The sequence below is a fragment of the Temnothorax longispinosus genome, chromosome 9 (genome assembly GCF_030848805.1).
Source record: "Temnothorax longispinosus isolate EJ_2023e chromosome 9, Tlon_JGU_v1, whole genome shotgun sequence".
In the NCBI taxonomy this organism is placed as follows: domain Eukaryota; kingdom Metazoa; phylum Arthropoda; class Insecta; order Hymenoptera; family Formicidae; genus Temnothorax; species Temnothorax longispinosus.
In genome coordinates this window covers 20,200,263-20,216,833 of record NC_092366.1, presented here as the reverse complement: position 1 = coordinate 20,216,833, position 16,571 = coordinate 20,200,263, and the positions used below count along the sequence as shown (strand labels likewise).

The window sequence follows — 16,571 nt, the reverse complement described above, 5'->3', positions numbered from 1 at the left end:
GTTCCGAGAAAAAATTTTTAATGCGACGAAAAAAATAAATTTCAATATGATATCCGACTAAAATAAGACTATGACGGAAGCTCGTTACTTTCAAACACTTTTTTTACGAAGAAGTCAACTCGGAATTAATCTGAAACTAAACATTAAAATAAGAAATTGTGCGAATTGTATCTCTATAAAAAAAAATATTAGAAAAAAAGAATGTTTACGATTTTGTTGATGTATGATCAAGGTTTCTCGTTAGAAACAAGGATAATTTTTTAAGATATTGTGAAATCATCTTATATAACATAAATTATAATAAATTTTTAAATCGGAAAAAATAGACAAGTACCTGAACGATAATTCACTTGTATCAGCAGCTTCTTTCGGCCGCATGAAATAAGCAAGTGGCCAGGATATCCAGGATTTCCTAAGTAAAGGAAATTGTATATATTTATTCTCTAATTACACAGAGTTTAATGCTAACAAATTAAGATACCATCGATATGATCTATGATATTTAAGATTTCATCTTACGCTCCGGATTGAGTTGATCCGATACCGCCGATCGTTGCCTGCGTGTCGAGCTTGGCGCCCGTCCTGTTCGGAGTCTTTGTGAATCCTGGCTGAATCGCAGGATCAGACACCATGCGCACGAAGAAAGATCTCCTTTGCGCCAAGGTGGCCTTTCTCTTCTTCTCGAGAATGTCCGCTAGCTCATCCATTACGTCCTGATGTGCAAAAATATATATTGATAATATACGCAACAATTCTCGTTTCCTAATATATTAAAGTAATTATGATCCAACTTACATTGGATTCTAATAATTCGCTTAGGTAGTTCGTTATAATGTTCCACGCCATGTCTTAAACATCATAGAATTATTTCTCACAAAATATGTAAAAATATAATATATTTACATTACATTCATCTAATATTTTGTGCATGATACTTATAGATAGAATCGATGAACTGAACTATGATAATTTATCACAAAACTCTCAATTTTCCAAAAAAGAACTTTCGTCATATTGAGAAAGTTAAAAATTTGATATTATCCTAACCAAAAGTTGAGATGAATCTCTTTATAAAATTAAAATTATAAAAATAATTTACCAACATCTCTGGCAGTTGCATTAGGTGCAGCGAGCGCGAAACGTATTGTATAACGCTGATTCACTCGCGCCGGGATCATGTGTATCTTTCCTGAGTCGTTGATAGTGCTCAATAGTTTCTGATTTAATTCATCGCTGCCTATAGCGCGAAAGCACACCAAGCCCAGCTATAATGAACCGCGCAATAAACAAATGATGATACGAACGATATGGTTAAATCCTTAAATATACAGGAGAAATTCTCTTACCACAACGTCATTGCAAACTTCGAATCTAGAATCCTTGTTAACGCATGCCTCGAATCTTTTAGCGAGTTTCACGTGATTTCGGATGTAGGCTTGCAGCCCGGATATCCCATAACTTCTCATTACGAACCAAAGCTTTAATGAACGGAAACGCCTGCTCAACGCTATACTCCAATGCCTATAAAAGACACTTGATTACTTATAACGTTCAACTACTGTATAAAACGTCAGTCTTGTTTTTCTTATTTTATGCATTTTCTCTATGAACCAAAATCTTCGCCAATACATTAATTATAATCAAAGTTAAATAATATTTAAATGCTATAACATATATTGAAAGTTGACGGACAGGACAGAATAAAAATTTACAACAAAGCAAAAAAGATAGCTTTTCCAAAAACTTATGTATATGATTTAAAAATAAAAAGTTAAAATACTTCTGCTAAATGGATTGACTAATATAACCGGTAATCTATAGCCGTGTCCGCGTGTGTATGCTGCAGATACAGCGGATCCACGACGAGTGCGCTGGTAAGCTTAAATCGGTCGCGAACCCAGAGGCAGGAGCAATCGAAATTTGTCAGTAAGAATTTGTTGGTGTTGGTGTTGAAGGAGTCGGCGTATTCAACGCCGGTCATCAGGTATTTCAATTCTGGACAGATGAAAGCGTTTCCGGCATAAGCAGCATCCACGTGTAGCCAGATCTGCGCGCGTTAAAAATATTCCGGTTAAAAAGGAAAAATATACGGTCAATAATAAAACCTCTTTCAAGTGTACCACGTATCTTTACACTCACCCCTGGATATTTTTTACAAACCGGCCCTATTTCCTTAAGATTATCGAACGAACAGCAGGCGGTTGTGCCGAGAGTCGTCGAGACGAAAAAGGGAACATAGCCTGCAGCTGTGTCACTCTCGATCGCCTATCAATTATTTAAATTACCAATATTGAAACCAATATATTATAACAAGAAGCGAACGAAAAAGTAATGAAGGTATTTGATGATATTATAAATTTATACATTTTTTATCTTGCAATTTTAGCATGATTAAGTATTACGTATATAATTTGATTACGTTAATTTTTAATATAGAGAGAAAGATACATAATCGTGTATATGAACGATATTAATTTGAATTAATTTAGGTGGATGAGTGTGAGTCTTCGGAACACTCGTGTAACTTGCAGTAATAATGTTTAAAACGCACCTGTCGCAAGGTCTCCCCGCGAAGTACGCTCTTCTCGTCGGGCTGGAGAATACGCAGCTTTACGAAGCATATCATTGCGTCCTTCTCGACGGAGCTATGACTTTCCCGGCTGCAATATGCCATCAGCTTGCCGAGCAGCGCGGTCTCGTCCAAGTGTGCATATGCAGGAGATTCCTTGAGCCTCGCAATTGCTTGTGCCCGAGCAGCCAGCATGCACACGAGAATGCATTCCGATGCTGAACCCTACGTACAGGGTGGTCCACACATAAAGTGTTACAAGCTCTTCTCTTGGGAACTATTAAAGATAGTGACAAAAGTCTTGTTCGTTTTAAATTTCCTTGTGACTCTTTACGGAACAAGTATGGTGCCGTTGTCGAACCCGTGCAGAACGACAGAGGAGCAACCTCTCCTTGTTTCTTTCTTTTTTTTTTGTAAGTAAAACCGTATGTTCTTTTTTTTACATGGATTGATTCTCCTTATCTACGTCATTTTGCATGTAAAAATATTTAAGTGAGATAATCGGAAAGTAAATATTTTGTGAGATATTTTATATTTTATTCTAATATGTTTTGATAAAAAATATAAAATATTCATATATTTAAATATACACTTTCCAATGATCTTATTGTAACTCTTTCGTGCATAATGCAACGAGAAAGATTAATTCTTGATATATTTTAAAAAGAATTGTGTGGGTGTTAACTTTTTTTCGAACATGTCACAGAATTCTATCAATTATATAGAAAATTAAAATGCCTATTTCCAAAAATTAAAATTGGAGGTGTGGATGTGGATGTAGAGATGATGGTTTGGGATGATTTATATTATCATTTTAAATATTCGTATAATCTTTCAAACCTCTATAACACCTCCGCCCTTGCTGCCTTCGCTAAAGTATAAGAAATCCGTAGGCAGTCCGATCGCCTTGCCTATAATTCAGAAAAATGACGCATCACTCTGTAAATCAATCGTTCGCAAAATTCAATCATTCTGATGAAATATAACGGAATTACCGAACCAATCGCAGACTATCGTTTCCAGTTCTGTGCAAGCGGGACTGGCCGCCTAAAACAAATAAGATTCCATTTTGGGGGCGATCAAGTAAATAATTGCACGCGATCATCCGTCAGGCGGATTTGACATGGGACCAAAATTTACGGCCGTTTCCGATGTCGGTGGGAAAAATCGAGGTGCCTTCGAAGCGCCATTCTATCGTCGCGTTAAACTGCGATTTCTCTAATTATAGTTTTTTTTACATAGTACTCACTTATAGCTTCTTAGACTGCCTGAGAAGATTTTTCACTCACCCAAGAAAATCCAATGCAGCCTATCGCATCAGATAACATATCACCAAGAATAGAGGGAAAGGAATTTCCGGCCGGGAAGTAGGCGTGGAACCTTGGATGCTGCCAATGCGTGATCTGGAAGAAGGTTCATCTGGCTGGTAGAAGCCACTTTTCTTCACAGCCGATACAACTCCTCTCACGCTATTTTGAAATATTTTTTAATATGAAAAGAGTAATTATCTAATTTCAATTTCAATTATTTAACAAAATTTGATATAGAATTGATAATATAAAAAGAAATCGTTTAATTCGGTTTTGTAAGAGATTTTAATCGAGACGCGGAGCATCGCAATAATTCACCAAACATTTCTGACATTATCTCGCAAATACTCACGCCCGGCATAATCTTCGATTCCACGTCCTTCATGATCTCATCCCAAGATTCCGGATCATTCGGCGGTCCCGATGGCAGCAGAGGCCTGAGGTAGCCAGGACCGACATCCGGTGTGACTCTCCTGGTATGGATATTGCTCATGAACTCACAGATGTAGTCCACCATCTCCTTGCCGCGTGCGCGGAATTCTTCGATGTCCATGGTACCTTATTACAAGTTCGGTTACCTTCGCTGAATTGAAGATTGACGATATAAAAATTCCTGCTTCTCGCGAAACCATATATAAATACATTTCATATTTTTTCGAGATATTTTCTTTAAATATTCTCGTTTCTTTTTAGCATGCTTATCGATATAATATTCTAATATTCTGTCGCAAATCTTTACGATAATTTTTTTATTGATTTCTTCCCTTTAACTGCAAATATTGCGTCCGATTTTTCATCGGTTTTTAATGAATTTAAAATAATATATTTATAATAATAAATTACGTTTATATTTATTCTCTTATCCGTTTCAATTATTTGTCAAGTCATGTTTCCCTAAATCTTCATACATTTGTCATACATTGTATATATCTCTCATATTTATTTCTCAAATATCTCTCAAATTTGTAAAAATTAAAATTCTGTACGCTTATAATTTTTTTTATTAAGTGATTGATTTGTCTCTAACAACAACATCGTTGCAGACAAAAGATAACATTGCGTTATAACTTGCTCTGCGGCGATATCGATTACATCTTGATGTTTATTTTAACATTTGTTCCATAAACTTGTTTTTACAAGTAACTATATATAAACATATTTTAACAATTCTATGCTGTTCCCTATGGCGTTATATTTTTCACAAACATGAATTTTTCTTTGCGGTTGATGCATAAATATTTTCGGTATAGTTAAACGGCCTGACTGGCAAGTTTTATTAGTATATCACAACGACGTTTCGACCACTAATTTGGGTCCTTTTCAAGTTATTTTAACAATGATGGATCATTGTGCGTCAATTATATAAAATTCGTGGCGGATCGGAAAAATACGACGGTCTCATGTGAAGGCCGAAAAACTAATTATTTTTCCGATCCGCCACGAATTTTATATAATTGACGCACAATGATCCATCATTGTTCAAATAACTTGAAAAGGACCCAAATTAGTGGTCGAAACGTCGTTGTGATATACTAATAAAACTTGCCAGTCAGGCCGTTTAACTATACCGAATTTTTATTTTCATCACTGGCGAATAATTCTTATGAATACATAAATATTTTATTGTTAATACTTCCTTACAAATAAGCATTTGTAAATTAATTAATCACATCATGATTTTCACGGCACTCTTTACTTACACCGTATACCCAATATACTTTTACGATTCTTATTCTCCTTATAAAATAGAACCTTTTATCGCAAACGAATTTATAGATTTAAAATGCCGAATTTGATCTACTTTGAACCTTGTTTGATCACTTAAGCGACCCTATATGAAGAAGCTAGCTTGACACCCCCGAATTTTACACATTCACACATATCATAGTGATAATTTACCTACTATAATCTCAGACGGAAGACAATTCGATTGATACCTTTGCACAACGTATTTAAGGCGACTTGCAATTTCGCGACTGTCACTTTCACGCGGCACTGGTAATTTCAATTTCGCAAAATTCGCGGCTGCCCCGGACAAACGCCTTTTGTATTTCTCCTACCTGTTGCTGGCAACGGTGACGTGATGATACGGCGTGATAGAATCGGGGATGCACACGCCGACTCGAGCTTACGTCGTCGGATCGGATGACGACTGAACTGAACTGAACAATCCGGGGCAGTTTGCCATCCACCGCGGATATATGTCGGGGGCTTCCAGGGCGCAAAATTCCATCGGCGAGAGTCCTGCGCAAACGCATATCCTTCTTCGGCAGGACTTCTTCTCGCCAATTCGCGAAAAGACGCGCGTCGCACACCGGCTTCCCCGCACACCCACCACAATACAGCCGCATACGTGCTTGTATACGGGCATATCGAGCTCGATCAAAGATCATGGGGTCAAGTTATCCCTCCAAAGGAATTTTTAAACGAAAATTAAAGCGAATTGACTTGCAAATTACAGATCCACGTGCACGCTAAGGAAAGGAAATATGGACTTCCTTTGATGTTGCATGAAATGTTTTGCAACGATTATTTCGTCAAAGAAAGCGAATGACAAGAAGTGATATTTAATTACTTTTCAATTTCTTACCCTAGTCAGAAATTATACTTTTCTGATACATGCTGGAGCAATTTATTTTGTATATTGATTGCGCAAAATATATTACTCTAATTTGAATTTTTTCTTGGTGCAAAAAAAGATTATTATTATTTAAAGTTAGGTTTATTTAGTATCTTGTATTTATTCTCATAAGTTTTGCAAAATAGCATGTAAAACTAAAAAGATAAAAATCGGAGTAGATCGGCAGGAAGACGGGACAACTTTTAGCAAGGAGAGAGATCTTCTATGACGTGATAGACTTGGAAATATTTATACAATTATTTGAATACTCCAGCTTCTTTCTTCTATCTTTACCAGAAATTTTTTAAAAATCGATGATGGGGACCTACTATTAAAAGTATTCGATACAGAATGGCCTTTTGAATGAATCTTTCAGCCGATCTAAAACCGCTTTCTCTGACCAGAAAAATCAAGAAGCTCGTCATTTATTTTTCTTCTTGCATCTCTTCCAATTTTTAACGTTATAATATATTCATAGCTAAGTTTTAAATTAATAAAGTTTACTCGACTGAAAAATATGTTTCGTTCTTCATTTGCTTCCTAGAATAGTTCGAGAACGGCCATTATATAATCTTTGCTCGTTAATTACTCAGAAATTGCTTCGACATCTTCATTGAGGGAGGGAAAAAAGTCGATTCTTTCGAAATCGACCGCGGGATCCGCGGTTAAAAGGACATCCGGTGATTCAAGACAACCCCCGTACAGATGCCTCGTTCACTCGAGTAAATTGGATGCTGGCGTTCTCGCGGTTTATTACAATGGAAAAAGGAGGGGTACGTAGGCATCATTAAGAGGGTGCCAGCCACAGAAGGCGCCCGTTGATTCTCGCCGAGAGGGAACGCTCGGGGATGCTGAGAACGAGATGGAAATCCTTGACCTCTCTTTCCTCCTCCGCATTAAAGAATCGACGACGACGACGACGGTGTCGGCGACGGCGGCGGCCCCGGATATCGCGGAACGCTCTACCTTTCGATCGTGGGAAGGAGGAGGCGGCGAGAATCATCATCGAGATAAGATCCCTCATGTTCTTTACCGCTGAAATTAGCTGCCGCGATGATGGCGGCATTCGCCGGGTCAATTTGCGTAATAATTATAGCTCGGGGGAAAGTCAGGCGGCTCGAGTGTTAATCTAAAAGCGTTATGGAATATTCGTCGATTATGATGGAACGATCCGTAATGCGTCACGATATTGATAGCAACGGAATTGATATAAATGCCGTATATTTCGGTATTGCCGGTAACGATATCGCCCTCTCGTAACGCGGTAATTGAATTTTCGAATGTTGGAGAGATGTATTTTTAAAAAACCTACCCTTATTTTTTCGTTCTCTTTTCTTTCCTTTTCTGAAGATTCCATCTCTCTCCAGAAAGAGAGAGCACGATATCAAAGAACTTCAGGAAACTTGATAAAACTGTGAAGAAATATTTATTGCGCTATATAAATTAATATTTTCATTTTCATTTTTACGAAAAAATTTTGTGCGATTCTGAATATAAAATAAATTTCGGTTCTTCGAAAATTTAATTTCGCGAAATCACGCCTGTTTGACGCGGAACGATTAATTGCATTGAGTAAGTACCTACGCCTTAAGGTATACGTCTCTATTTAGGTCATCAATTAGAGCGAATTCTGGTTAATTAAATTTTCTTTGTTCCGCGTTTAATACTACGCGGCATTTCAATTTGGAAAGGGACGATCATTAACTCTCGAAATTAATTAACTCGGGACTGTCATCGCGGCTCATTCCGCGAAATGAACATGCGACCCAGCCGCAGAAGCAATCTGTTTAAGATAAGCCTAACGTGCGTCACGCGTTAATTAAATAATAATTTAAAAAGCGAGCGTTTCCCTTATTTATCGTTTTATCATTGGTTTCGTTTTATCATTCTCGAGACCGGCGGAGAGACTCATCGCGATTCCACGCAAGACGCGTCGTGTCCCGACGCATATAATTTCAACGGAACAAAGGGCACGCGTGATGCGTCACACGGAGGGACAACTTGCTCCCGGCGCTGCGCGACGGGTGGTGCAACGAACCCCACAGGGCTGGTGTGATCGCGGGCCAACGGCAGATAGTCGGTCCTTGCGCTCTCACGCCTTTTAGGGATAAAAACGTTCATAATGCCGGAATGCGGGAGCGAAAGGGGGATACCCGGGTCGAGACGGGGGTGCTTAATAATGCAATATGGCGTCGGGGCGTCGCGACGCTATGCGTGCTATGCCGCGCATACCGCTACCATATACGCCTACACTTCGAACCCTCTTGCGCCCCCGCATTGCCCCCCCCCCCTCCTCCCTCTTCACCCTGGCACCGTGGTTTCCTTCGCGAGAACGAGGCCGATCCTTCGCGTATATCGCCCGGCAATCGAATGTTGATTGGAAAATATTGATGGGACTTTCCATCCGGTATCCGCAGCCGGCGATCTCTTCTTCCTCTCGTTCTCCGCCTTCGACGTCGGAAAGGATGCTTTTTCCATTGCGGTACGCTTCGGAATTTCAGTGAAATATCTATATCTATATCTATATCCATATATCTTGAAGCCAAGACTTTCAACGGACGCCATCCTGGTACCGTCGATATTAATTGACGCGGATCGTGCCCGAGCAATATATTGAAGCGATGAGCCGGAGGACAGTATACCTAATATTAACGAAGGGTCTGATACAGCTACCGAGAAATAACGCCACTTGAAATGAAGATCACTAATTTTCTGTTATTAATACCACACCGTGTTGGTGAACGTAATAATAACTTTTACATATATATAGCATTTAAGTATGTTTTTAACTCTTCCACATAAATCTCAAATAAAGTTTTGGGATGATATATTGTTTTACAATTCTAAGTTGTTTTTATTTCTGTATTAATATGTAGCCTAGTTTCTATTACATAAAATATAATTAATTTCGGTAACTGCGATACTTTGCTTGGAGACCATCTCTTTTCAATATTCAACTATTAACAAGTACATTTTGGATCTTAATTTGTCCTATTTATGACAGAAACTTAACTTAATAATAGAAGTATGTTATTCTTATAAACAAAAATCAATTTTATGATAAATCTTTATATTATATTACCAGATATACGCTGATCTGTTTTAATTCAATGATTATATTGTATAATTATATTGTGGATGCATTGAATATATCGCACATAATTACATATATCCATCGTAAATATGCTTTTCTCAATCAAAATTAATTTATTAGATGTGAATATGTTTGTGGAATATATTTCGGAGACAGATTCGAACGTTCTCAGATCTGTATCTTCGTCCTTGCCTGCGTGAGAGTCCCAGATAAACGTCACAATCGGCGAAATATTTCTGCGTACGACTATACAAGGTCGTTCCAAGTTCCATGAATGGTTCCATCGAATGGCACGCCAACGAAACGGCGATGCTTGTGACTGAACCCGTGACCTACTGGCAGAGAGAGACGTGGTGTCTAAACACCGCCGCGCTGCTCGCTTCGATTTCCAGAACAGCTCAACTATTTCTGAAATTACACCCTCTAACATTATGCTGACCTTATTGACAAAAAGACGACCCCCCCTCGCCTAAGGGTCATCCCAAAATCTATTTTAAGTCGAAATGATGCACTTCGTTATTGCATCATCGCGATATTTTAAATAATACAAAAAATTTTATATATGAAACCTTACGTCATTTCGTAATTAAACGGACGGTATTTTCCACGGACAGTTTTTGTCTTGTTCTTTGACATTAAATATTACAATAATAATTAAAAGTCCAATTAAAATCCTTTGAAAATGCATAATAAAGCTCGATGACATTAAATTACTAAATAAAAATTGCTAAATAAATTACTGAATCGATGAATATAATTCAGCCATTTGCAATGACTCGTTCTTTTCAATTAATTAGTCAATTATCTTGCAATGATTTATAAATGAAGCAGGATCTTAAAGTGTAAAAAATATAACAATGTATAACGAATAAAGTTGTATAAAAATGACCTGTATTCTATGTAAATTTTAGATGGGAAGGTCGAAATTGAAGAAGAAGCTACAGCAAAAAAAACCGATAGCAAAAGAAACCGAAGAGTCGACAAGTACGAAGGTGCCAATAGATAATTTACCAGAAAAATTTCTCTGGATGCACGTGAGTACTCGAATCTTTCAGAATTATGGAATGCGTTATTCGATTTTTTTATTCACGAAATATATCTACACTGAAAGGTGAAGAGCGGTACAAAAATCAGAAACGTTCTTGCTTACGCGCTGAAGGAATTTCCCAGTTATAACAGCATCGTCTGGACCGGAATCGGACATGGCATTATGAAAGTCATTTCTTGCGCGGAAATCTTCAAGAGGAAACACGAGGGCCTTCATCAAGTGACAAAGCTGCGTTACGTCAGGTAAGTTTGCCAAAACAGACGTCGATGGGTGCAGTCTCGTGGTTCAATTGCCATCTGTTTTTAGTTCAGAAAAATCCAAGGAGGACACAGCTACCGAAACTCATCGGATACCTGAAATTCATATTTTACTGACTAAGGATATTAAGGATACAACTCAACTCGGGTGAGATTTCTTAATTGAATCTCATATCATCCTCTATAAAGATTGAAAGAAATTACACATAACATTGATTATAGTTTAATTCGCCTGAAGATATAATTATTTATTTTGATATTTCAAAAGAGTTGAGAAAGTTTAATTTCATAGAACATTTTTATCGATACTTAAATAAATTCAAATTTTGTGGACTTTTTATTGACTAAGGGTATTAAAGATAGCAAAATAACCCATGGTGGCAAAACGTGGGTGTGATTGATTTAATTAAGACAAAAATATTGTTTGCAGAATATTTTTATCTTTAACATGCATTGCTAATATTTTTGTTATAATTAGATAATTAAAATTGCAGCCTTCTAAAAGTCTTTTATTTTCTTCGCGATACACAGTTGCGTGTATGTATATGACAAAAAAATATATAGTTATATTTCGTTAGATATCAAGCGCCTGGTGATTGCGGGAAATTCCCGAAGAAGGAAAATGCAACGGGGTCAAAGACAAACAGTACCACAGAAAGCACTGATAATATGCCTTGCATCGACAAGCAATCCTTGACAATGGAAAAAAGTGGAAAAAGAAAAAATATAAACAAACTGAAGAAAAAGGCGGAACCACCTTTGAAGAAAAATAAAGTATCTTGATTAGTAATTAAATTAATATAATTAAAGTATTTTTAACTTCGTTATTCTATATTCTAGCTTCGAATATTTCTATCATTTGTTTATGTTCTTTTTTTCTCTAAAATCTGAGCATGCTTCACTTTGTGAGTATAGAAAATGTGATACAAGTGCAACTAAAAAGAACAGCCAAACTTACTTTTAGATATTGTTCCATAATAGTTGAAATAGCACAAGTCTTGTATAGAAAGTTTATTTCTTTATCATTACACAGACAATTTTCACAGGAACAGTCACACGTTATATATATGTATATATTCCTGCTGCGTAAAGAATCTCTCGTCACAGTATTCATCGCGATATTCATTAATACATTAAACTCGAATTTTTGTACTTACAAGTTTTATATACAGTGTTACAATATTCTTCCCATCGCGTTGAATACGAAAAGAAACAATCTCGCAATACGCGATATCCCAGTGTTGCTTGTCGCTCGATAGAATCTCGTTATGAGAAACATGTAGGGCAGTACTAACTCTCGCGTAGCAACTTGCACCAATACATGTCGAATATGAATTGCTCTGTCTTCCAACGTATGATAAAAAAAATCACGCGATCGGAGGCGTGAAAACACTATTTTTATAAAATGAGAATTACAATGAACATTGTATCGCAAAGCAATGCCATCATCGTAACAATCTATTGCTCAGATTTAAGAAAATCATCTTTCGTACTATTATTTATTTTAAAAAACGATGCTCGTATTCGCGCTATAATTTTATAGCGATATCTTATTACAGATTTGAAAACCCACAAATGGGCGAATTGATAAGTCGCCCAACCATTCTTCTACATTTTATTTCTTTTATCATACGACTTAGCTTTATATTCCAATATATGGAACAAGTAACCTGCTCAAGATTCACCGTAAATTATTACCGTAAATTTTCGAGAACAGGATAGGAAAGCAACCTTCATATTGCTATATGGAATAAATGTATATGCATTATAAATAACAGTGCTGTACCATATTTATCGCGCTACGTCTCTCGCTCGAAACAATACATTTTATAAAGATCAATTACGTGATGACGATTATTATGGTCACTCTAGACTAACACGATGCTCGTATAATAATGTGTAAAATTCTACAATCGTTTATATAAATTCGCAATCTTCTTCTGGTTATGCAAATCGGCAACAAACATACGAGGTGTGATTTCCACCTTATTTAGGAATTTCTGTATAACTGGATCGTATCTTACTTCGCGTCGTTTTGAGATATAAAGATCACCTCTCAAAGCTAGATCTATTATTTTATCAAAGATAGAATAAATCTCAGTAGTTCTCATAATGAAAAATTCCGACGATTCTTAGTGCAATGCAAGCTATTTTACAAGTAAATTAACGATACATAAAATTATAGAATTTTAATAGAATTTTAATAAAAGTGATCCAATAGAATTTGGTCTGTACGTATTTCGAAATTTATAAACAATTATTCACACAGCTAAATGTAAGATACATAAATGAGTTATATATTTTCCCATTACACATATCTAGTGTATAGAGAGAGAGAGACACAGTCTATTATTTTTACAAAAAGGTGTTTCCAAAAGGTAAAGCATCATATAGAAATGTAAGAGACAATCTTGCTGATGTCTAGTAACTTCAATAGCGTAAGATAAGTTCAAGACATCGTATTCTTTCGTCTTTCTTTTTCTTATTTTGTACATGTGTTATTTGTGGCTTTATAAAAATCTTGTCGCTTTATAAAAATAAAATTCTGAGACTCGCAGCCTGAGCTTTCTAATTTTCATATTCCAAGCCATATCCATTTGTATGTTATATATTCGACATCATTCTTATCACTGCTTGAACCGGCTTTCCTACGTTTATACTTTAGAGTGATTTAACATACAAAGTGATAGAGTGATATAACATGCAAATGGATATGGCTTGGAATATGAAAATTAGAAGACTCGGGCTGCGAGCCTCAGAATATTATTTTTATAAAGCGATAAACCACAAATAACATATGTACATTTGTGGCGGCTTATAATTAATTTTAGAAATAATTACAAAATGTAGATAGATGTAGTTGCATCGACAACCAAATAATTAATAACTTCAATTAAAGCAAGGCTCGTAATTAGATACGCATTTGGAGCCAATTTTTGAAGCAACGCACTATCGCCTCACTGTCGCTCGAGGCTCGACGGCTAATCCACCGAACGTCCGTGTGACACCGTACCTCTATGAGAAATAGGGATCGTACTTTCGACCAATCGTCAAACATTTTCCTTGCTAAATAATTTATATTTTTATATTAAATTAATCACTAATTTTCTATTATTATTGTATTATATGTGTAATCTGTTATATATGTATTATGCTATCTGTTATATATGTGTAATTTAAATATATGTAATATGTATATGTAATACATTTATTTGATTACATTATTGATTACAAATATAATACAATAATATTCTAATAGAAAAACAATTATTAAAAATTTATTACTATTCTCTTATTATTATATTTAATTTTATAATTTGCAAGTTTCTTTTATAAATAAAAATTATGTGGCAAAGAAAACGTTTTAATGACAGTTTCGCAGAAGATCCCTGTCTCATATAGGAAGTTCTGGCACGACTTGAGGGCACGGCGTCACGTGCGCGATCGGCAGCTTGACCGCCGAGCATCGAACAGCAGTGGGGGGATAGGGGGAGGGGATAGAAGGCGTTGCCCCAAGAATCGGCTCGAAAAGGGCATCTAATTCCGAGCATTGGTTTAAAAGGTTGCACAGATCTTAAACGTCAAAAGAATGAATAAATACAAGAGTTGTGCTCATCAAATACGAAAATTACAGCAATAATTGCACAACTATTAATGAAACATTCATCGAGGAAAAATTCTGTTTAATAAGGTACCGAGCAAAGATAAGAATATGTCTTTATCGAATCGAGATCTTTGAAATTTGTCAGTTATCAAGAAAATATAATTCAGTAAAAGCTAATGAACCAAGTATCTTAGAAATCCATACATTTAAATTCAAAAATTAATTAAATTTTCGATATTAACTTATCCCATGTAATTACTCGATATTAGAACACGATTTGGAAAAAGTAACGTAAACTCTGTGATGCGTATTTTTAAATGCAACGTTTTTTGTCATATCTTTTATATATTAAAGACAGACACTGTAACACATTTACATTTAAATAAGAGCGAATTTACTGACTCCTTTCAAAGATCTTTATTATGTCAATCACGAAATATCAGACTAATGCGTGAATAATTTTTCTTTTCTTTTCTTACTAAATCTGACAATTCGACTTTGGACAATACGATCGCAATGTTAGATCCTATGCTTCGCTTTCCGTTGCGCCTTCACCTTCCATAATAGGTACTATCAAGTTGTCCTTTGACATCAGATTATATTTTGTCACAAACGCCGTAAACCTGTAACAATAGAAATCAATATAGTTCCTTTTGTAATACATTAAACGTCAAAAGTACCCATATATGCCGATCGCATTCATTACCTGCGGCAAAGAAAAGTCTCGTTTTCAAATTCATCGAATATTGTCCTATGATGAAAATATGCGTGAGAGAAGATTCTGTAAACCCTACGGCAGACGGAGCCGAGTTTCGCTACAGAAGATTCTTTGATGCTGATTCTGAAATGCAATTTTACCACAGAAAGATTTAGCCACACGCAACTACGACATAAATATGACAAATGACAAACGAGACCTGAAAGGGCTACCTGCTGGGAAAATATTTGTTGCTGTTAAGTAGACACGCCGCTCCGTCCAGCGTGTGTCGAGTGTAATCGATCGCAGGACATTCTTTGGGAGTTTTATGCGCCGCGCATAAAAATATCCACTGCTCCGTGGCTGTCATCTGCGTGCAAGTCTCCGGATGACATTCGTCTTGCAATCTAACTGCCAGACCATTGAGCTCCATACAGAACTGCCTGAGATGTTCGTACTTCCACACTCCTTCGTCATTGGCCTCCGGCATGTTGAGTATCAAATCAATATTAGACGGATCTCTTCTGATCATTTGTTGAATATACTGCTGCACTGCCAGTGTGCTATCCATCTCTTCGAACGGCTCATCCGGCCATCTGCTAAAATCCTATAGAGCGAGAAATAAAACCTTGATAGTGGGCTTTATAAAAATAGTTAAATCTACGTCAGCATCCTTGTAAACAATCGATCTCTTCCTACTATATAGCTCATCATAATATAAAAATAGATCCAATATAACGTATAAAACGCAGGTTTTCTCTGCGTATTTTATCATAATGTTGAATAATCAATAAAAACCACTGAGAGATAATTTACTGTGTACATAAGCACGCGGTATTTTAGATGAGGATATAAATAAGTCATCTGTCAAATATTCCACGCTTCGGTGAAGGTGAGGGAACCGCAAAACGTTGTGAAACCGGACGATGATAGGAATTCAGGGAAACATTCTTGAAGTGTAACACTGTAAACAGTATATCCCCGTTTATCCCGGATTCATTGATTTTCGTCGGAGAAGTGTCAAACGGAGGAGGAAGTAACGGGAAATCTCCGGGGGCACTATCGGGCGGTTCCTGTCCCGCTCGGGTGCAACGCTTCCTTAACTAAATTAACGGCGTTAATAACCTCTGCTTTCGTCCCGGGCCTGTTTCTCCGTAGGATCGTGGGTCCGTCCGCCATCTTCATCTTGGACAGTTGTTGCACTCGAATGACCGATGCGTGGCACGCACGAATGCCGTGGAGACGGTCACTTCGTCGCCGAGGTCCCCGTCGATGTCGATCAGATACACTAGCGAGCAAACAATTCGCCCTACCCCGACGATGCCCGATATGACGAGACGAGCAGTCTCCTTACCCCACTGTTCCGCGTTCC

The 16,571-nt window shown here is 36.8% G+C and overlaps 3 protein-coding genes across 6 annotated transcripts in view; 1 reads left to right on the top strand and 2 right to left on the bottom strand.

The window, feature by feature from the left end:
- Positions 1-6,168, bottom strand: part of LOC139819068 (aromatic-L-amino-acid decarboxylase) — an 8,939-nt gene extending 2,771 nt beyond the window's left edge. The window contains exons 1-13 of one of the 2 annotated variants that reach the window (XM_071788217.1): positions 5,940-6,168; positions 4,232-4,437; positions 3,859-3,972; positions 3,565-3,616; positions 3,410-3,480; positions 2,552-2,794; positions 2,140-2,265; positions 1,809-2,047; positions 1,347-1,521; positions 1,100-1,265; positions 796-848; positions 520-713; positions 335-412 (exon numbers count right to left, since the gene is read on the bottom strand). In XM_071788217.1, coding sequence (XP_071644318.1) covers positions 335-412; positions 520-713; positions 796-848; positions 1,100-1,265; positions 1,347-1,521; positions 1,809-2,047; positions 2,140-2,265; positions 2,552-2,794; positions 3,410-3,480; positions 3,565-3,616; positions 3,859-3,972; positions 4,232-4,432 — 1,712 coding nt within the window. In that variant the 5' untranslated portion in view covers positions 4,433-4,437; positions 5,940-6,168. Of the gene's footprint in view, positions 1-334; positions 413-519; positions 714-795; positions 849-1,099; positions 1,266-1,346; positions 1,522-1,808; positions 2,048-2,139; positions 2,266-2,551; positions 2,795-3,409; positions 3,481-3,564; positions 3,617-3,858; positions 3,973-4,231; positions 5,091-5,939 lie in introns of those variants that run through there. The other variant, XM_071788218.1, reaches the window with a different exon arrangement.
- LOC139819799 (peptidyl-prolyl cis-trans isomerase H-like) overlaps positions 1-13,254 on the top strand; it is a 25,601-nt gene extending 12,347 nt beyond the window's left edge. For both annotated transcript variants that reach the window (XM_071789535.1, XM_071789534.1), the window contains exons 2-5: positions 10,505-10,627; positions 10,705-10,883; positions 10,948-11,046; positions 11,477-13,254. In XM_071789535.1, the coding sequence (XP_071645636.1) occupies positions 10,505-10,627; positions 10,705-10,883; positions 10,948-11,046; positions 11,477-11,681 (606 nt within the window). In that variant the 3' untranslated portion in view covers positions 11,682-13,254. The remainder of the gene's footprint in view (positions 1-10,504; positions 10,628-10,704; positions 10,884-10,947; positions 11,047-11,476) is intronic.
- Positions 11,895-16,571, bottom strand: Mob4 (MOB kinase activator 4). 2 transcript variants are annotated; one of them, XM_071789533.1, is made up of 5 exons: positions 16,325-16,571; positions 15,433-15,806; positions 15,209-15,343; positions 14,982-15,125; positions 11,895-14,471 (listed from the first exon to the last, which is right to left on the bottom strand). In XM_071789533.1, the coding sequence occupies exons 1-4, from the start codon at positions 16,382-16,384 to the stop codon at positions 15,029-15,031; spliced, it is 666 nt and encodes a 221-aa protein (XP_071645634.1). In that variant the 5' UTR covers positions 16,385-16,571; the 3' UTR covers positions 11,895-14,471; positions 14,982-15,028. The 2 variants fall into 2 exon arrangements, with proteins under 2 accessions (XP_071645634.1, XP_071645633.1); XM_071789532.1 differs by having other exon boundaries at positions 11,895-15,125; positions 16,325-16,570.

What these genes read in the sequence shown, in the direction of transcription:
- Mob4 (XM_071789533.1), bottom strand. Translation starts at nt 16,384, where the DNA reads ATGAAGATGGCGGACGGACCCACGATCCTACGGAGAAACAGGCCCGGG. An exon ending in GGCCCGGGACGAAAGCAGAG is followed by an intron (nt 15,807 to 16,324) that starts GTTATTAACGCC and finishes CTCGCTCTATAG; the next exon opens with GATTTTAGCAGATGGCCGGA. An exon ending in GAGACTTTTCTTTGCCGCAG is followed by an intron (nt 15,126 to 15,208) that starts GTAATGAATGCG and finishes CTATTGTTACAG; the next exon opens with GTTTACGGCGTTTGTGACAA.